Below are 5,805 nucleotides of genomic sequence, written 5' to 3'. Positions count from 1 at the left end.
GGCAGTACTGAAACACTGTCTAAGCTGTTCGCCAATCACAACTCACTGGGACAGCTAACCAATCACAACACATTTCGTTTTTTTCGAAAGGCGGGCCTTCATTAAAACCCAGAACTAATCGAGCCGTTTGTGCCAGGATAGGGAGAAAGGTATTTTAATAATATAAATTATGTGAAAAATAATGCGTTTTTCGAACCACCAAGCATGAGAGCATGTTCTAGTACACCCCCAAAACAAAATCAAGACTTTGTAAAAGAGCATAATAGGACCCCTTTAAGAGTTAGTTCAAAAGTAATCTAAAAGTAATCAAAGAGTACTCAGAATACATTACCTAATATGTGTAATCCAACAGATTACGCTACTAATTAACTACATTTTCCGATATGTAATTTGTAATCATGGACTACAGTTTGTAAATAATCTACCCAGCGCTGGAGATTATACAGCATAATGAGAGATTTACAAGCAATTTTTAAAATGCTGTTGTTGTTTTTTTGACCGGTAACACCAAATTAGGTAAAGCACAAGGGTAAAGAAAAACAGCATATTTGATTTGAAGACAAAATGTTAGGCCTGAAACATATGCAAATATGTGGTCAAATGCTACACAAACTCAAACTTTGTGCTGTTGTGTTCTGAAATTGATCAAGTATGTTTCTGGCTTTATGCTTATGAAAGTTTGTGCTATATGAGCCCATCACTGCAGAAATTTTAACCTACATTTGCTGCCATTTTGTGCTTTTATTAAATTGACAAAAACACAAATATGATGACAGCATTACTTTCTCATGCAGTTTCAATTAGTAAGTTCCTTTCAAATACAACATTCCAGCTTAATAACTTCTAAAAGACGTTTACCAACTCATACCTTTGCTTAGGATACTTTACAGTGATAATTCTCACTTTTTTCTATAAAATGCCATGAACACAATGGAATTAAATCAGAAACCTTTTTTTTTTTTATTTCAGCATATGATTTTGTGTGGTAATTCACCTTGTGATACTGCCCTTTTCCCATTTGTTTGTTCAAAAACCATACAATCGATTTTGAGAAGAGACATCTGACATATGATGTTATGGATTCAGATTCAGACAAAAAAAATAGCTTGATTTTCACCATAAACAATAAAAAAATAGGCTAACAGTGTTTCAAAAGGCAAAGACTCCTATAAGTGCATGTTTAATTTTTTCAGGGAAAAGCATCCAAATTAACCCCGGATACCCAGAATATTATAAAATCAGATGAATTTTATATATTATAAAAATTCAAAAGCCAGATTTTTTCCCAATCTTTGATAAGTTAGGAAATAAAATACACAAACTAAATTGCAAAATGTACAGATGATTTGATCATATATGATATCAACTCTTTAGCTAAATGAATATGTTGTCAAATGAATAAACAAAAATGATGCCCACCAACTTATTGTTAAATATAAAATATTTTTTAAAAAACCCTTTGCGACCATATTTTGAGCTTATAATTACATCATTGAGCTTATAATTAAATCACTGATCAATTAATAAAACCCATCAAATTTCCCCATATTTCAGATTAATATGTTTAAAACAATATGTTTGAACACAATTTTTAACCAAGGAATGTACACTACTGGTCAAACATTTGGAATAATTAATTGGAAAGAAGTCTCTTCTGCTCACCAAAGCTGCATTTATTTGAGCAAAAATAGAGTAAAAATAGTAAATATTGTGAAATTTTATTACAATTTCAAATAACTGTTTCTATTTGAATATATATTAAATTGTAATTTTTTTTCCTGTGATGCAAAGCTGAATTTTCAGCATCATTACTTCAGTCTTCGGTGTCACATGATCTTCAGAAATCATTCTAATATGCTGATTTCCTGCTCAAGAAACATTTCTGATTATTATTAATGTTGAAAACACTTGTGCTGCTTCATATGTTTGTGTTTTGATGAAATAAGGAGCAGGAGAGACTTCTTTTAAAAACATTAACAAATCTTAATTCTTCCAAACATTTGACCACTAGTGTATAAGCTAAAAATGCCAAATATAAAGAGCCAAAAAAGACCAAGCAAAATAAACAAAAAGGTAATTATATTAACAAACCATATCCATGAAAACAAACCTGAATCTGTATGGAACAGTGGCCACTGTGAGGGCTTAATGCCATAATTTGACATTTTTTATCTACATATATTTATAGACATGGGTATAATTTCAGATACACCCAACATGGTCTATATACAATAAAAACCTCCACCTGGAAACTCTTCTAACTATATAACCTAAGAAAGAAACTGCTTAGACAAGTCCTCATACAATCAATAAAATATATTTGATAATCTCCCCCGTGATTATAATGAGTGCAACTTTAGAAAGTAGTGGAAATGCAGTAAGGCCATCCAAAATGAACCTGCAATGTACATATAGGCACATAGTTCTTTAATATTTGAGATATTGATGTGTGTAACCCTTAAAAAAGCTTCAATCATCATTGGTTGCTGCTTAAAATGATGGGACACTGTTCCACAGATTCTGACATTAAGTGTGTAAACATTAAAACATGTGAACGTAGTACATAACACATGAAATCGCCTAAGGCAAATCAAACCCAGCTAACAGGGAACGTTTTGCTAATGTTCTGGCAAGGTTTTCTCAAAGTTATCAACAAACGTTCTTTCAGTAACTTTAATAGAATGCTTGTTTAAAGTTATCTGGTTTTTAAGAATGGTCTCAAAACTTTTTTTTCTGAAATCTTTCAGTTGGACATTCATCTGACATTTTTTTTTTTAAATGTTACTAATTGTTTCAGAACGTTCAGAGAACATTCAAAAGTAACATTTCCATAATGTTTGCAAAATGAGAAAATGGAATGTTCCCTTAACGTTCGCATAACCAGGAAAAAAAAAAAAGGTTTTAACCTTCTGGTGCTTAACTTTATTGTTATAATACATATTTTCCGAAACATGTTTTACTCTAAAACTGACAATATAATTAAAACCATAATTGTAAACAAGTTGTGTTCCGAATTTGAAGTTGATATCACAAAAAAACGAGCTTTCAGTAAGATTTTCTTTGAGCGCAGTACCAAACGTTTCCACTAGATGAAATTCGTTTCCCATTCATTTCCAATGCGGACATTTTTGACTGCAAAAAGTGGGAATATTTTTTTCACAACCATTTAATCTTTTTAAATCATGCCCATGATTTTTTTTTTCACATAGCAATTGCCAAATCCTTTACCAAGATTCATTCTATTCTGATGAATTAAAAAAACAAAAAAAACAAAAAAAAACCATAATTTGTGGGTGAAAAATGACTGAAGAGCACCAGAGGGTTAAAACATTTTGATGAAAACTGGACATTTTGATGTTCAGAGAACATTCAGGAATAAAATTTTCAAAACTAGCTGGGAACGTTAGCAAAACATTCTTAGAGCGTATTTTTGTTAGCTGGGAAAACACAGATCACAAAATAAGGCCGATTGCATAGAACATAAACTGTTTCCACATTCGCAAACTGGGTTCGGGGCTTAAAGGCCAAAGTGTTTCTGCAGTAAACTGTTGATTTCTGAAATAGTTTTTAGAAAAATAAAAAGCCACAAATATTAAGGAACTCATTCTGATGTGTTCGATCGCAGCGAGTTCAGTCCGTTTTGGTCTGATCAGCTTTCAGTCTTGTGTATCACTCACATTGTGTGAACGTTTTCCGGTTTCTTATCGAGATATGGGCTTGATTTCGGGTTTGATCAAGTGTATTGTGTTATGTATTTTAGCTGGGATCGATCTGATTCGTAGTTAGGCTGTCCCGTGACAGCTGTGGCACCGTGTGACGCATCGATATTGATGTCGAAGCACAAAAACAACCCTCATCAACTCCGCCCCACTCTGACACGGAGACGTTAAAGCACCTACAGAATTTGGGGTTTGTGGGAGTGGGCTCTGTCCCTCAGTGTAAGGCCATTGGCCGATTGCTGGGAGGCCCGAGAGCTGATTGGAGCTCGTGGGGGGAAGAGGGCGGGGCCAGACTGGGCAGGTATCAGCTGATTGGCCCCTCCGTCTCTCCATCCTTGTCCGACTCGTCTTGTATCTCTTCAGTGTTCCCTGAGTCACTGCTCGCGGATGAGCTGATGGAAAGAGAATTTCTGAAAGAGAAAGAGAAGATGATTAAAATCCACATAAAAAAACCCTCATTCTCAGGAAACGCTGCCATTTGTGTCTGCAGGACTTACTATTGATAAAATGAACATGGAAAATCTAACTAAATTAAAACATGGAAATATTTTTATTACTGGAAATAAAATAAATGTTAACTAAAATAAAATAACTTAAAAAGCTTAAACATTTCTGAACTTGATGTATTAAAATAACTAAAACTGAAATTAAAATGAATAAAAATTATTAAGACATTTAAAGAAATACAAAAAATGACAACAAAATTACTAAAGCTAACTAAAATGGAAATGAAAATGGAAAATAGAAAAAAACTAATTCATACTAAGAAACTATATTCCACTTGTGTGATGAATGAATATCAGCCGTGATTTATGCCATCTCTTTGATTACACTTCTAATAATTTTCCACATGCAACATTATGAGGTCATTTAACATTTATTGTGACAAAGCTGAAAAACAAGATATAAGCTGCCATTATATTTGTTATTTTAATTTGTTATGTAGGGGATTTTAAAAATGTGATTTCTAGACATGAATGTAAATAAAATAAAGTCATGCAAATTCTTAAAGGGGTCATATGATGCGATTTCAAGTTTTCCTTTCTCTTTGGAGTGTTACAAGCTGATTGTGCATAGATAAGATCCCTGAAGTTGCAAAGACTAAAGTCTCAAAATGCTATTTGTGAGTAAATAATAAAAAACTAATGAATCAGTGTAATCACAAACGTCTGGAAAAGTCATGTAAATTGATAATAAAAAGTGCAAGCCCTGAAAAACATTGTTATTGAAAATTGTAAAGTGAAATTATCTATAATTATTTTAATATATTGCCACTCCTAATTCCTGTAATTAAAAAGAAATTGTCAGCCTTGTCATTACAGGAGAAGAAAACCTCAGCTTCAAATGAAAGTGATTCATCATATGCTAGCTGATCACATCTTGCCGGGTTAGGACATATTGCTAGACTTTGTCTTTAGTACTTTTGAAAACGACAGATATTTCAGATCTTAGATCAGCACTATAAGCTGTTTTTCTTAGCAAACGCCCTTTAGTGAAGCTGCATTCTCTGAATGATGAGTGAAATCACCTGCCACCCTTGATCATTCTCTTGCACGTCTCCATCTGCACGTCCAGCCCTCGTTTCATGCTGCACATCTCCATGTACTCATGCAGATGTCTGTTCATGTCACTCTTAGCCGTGGCCAACTCCATCTGTGTGCGAGAGAGATAGATCGCAGACACATTCAACTTCAGTAGGAGGACAAACACAATCACACCCAATCCCAGTTTGGCTTGGATGGAAATACAGAAAAACAGGCACATTCTAACCTCGATTTGTCCGATTGTTTTCTGATATTCCTGCTCTCTGGTCTTGAAAACAGACTCAGTCTCATCAATGAGATTTCCCAGACTGCAATCCTGAGATATGTGACACACAATGGCTTATTTCACTCATATTTACTCTCAATCTGTACAAATGTGCTGAGAACAACACTGATAAAAGAAGAAATTAATACATTTATTGAGCAAGGTGGCATTAAATTGATGAAAATTGACAGTAAAGACATTTATAATGTTACAAAAGATTTCTATTTCAAGTAAATGCTGTTCTTTTGAACTTTCTATTCAGCAAAAATCAGTTTCC

General features: G+C 33.5%; 1 protein-coding gene across 5 annotated transcripts in view; it reads right to left on the bottom strand.

Moving 5' to 3' along the window:
- Window positions 1-3,380: 3,380 nt before the first annotated feature.
- Window positions 3,381-5,805, bottom strand: part of iffo2b (intermediate filament family orphan 2b) — a 36,117-nt gene continuing 33,692 nt past the window's right edge. For 4 of the 5 annotated variants that reach the window (XM_016518390.1, XM_016518392.1, XM_016518394.1 and 1 more), the window contains 3 exons: window positions 5,490-5,579; window positions 5,248-5,372; window positions 3,381-4,129 (listed from right to left, as the gene is read on the bottom strand). In XM_016518390.1, coding sequence (XP_016373876.1) covers window positions 4,024-4,129; window positions 5,248-5,372; window positions 5,490-5,579 — 321 coding nt within the window. In that variant the 3' untranslated portion in view covers window positions 3,381-4,023. The remainder of the gene's footprint in view (window positions 4,130-5,247; window positions 5,373-5,489; window positions 5,580-5,805) is intronic. The other variant, XM_016518391.1, reaches the window with a different exon arrangement.

The sequence above is a fragment of the Sinocyclocheilus rhinocerous genome, unplaced genomic scaffold (assembly GCF_001515625.1).
Source record: "Sinocyclocheilus rhinocerous isolate Xijiao unplaced genomic scaffold, SAMN03320098_v1.1 scaffold147, whole genome shotgun sequence".
NCBI lineage: Eukaryota > Metazoa > Chordata > Actinopteri > Cypriniformes > Cyprinidae > Sinocyclocheilus > Sinocyclocheilus rhinocerous.
Note: the sequence above shows the minus strand (reverse complement) of the source record. Positions and strands in the feature narration are given on the sequence as shown.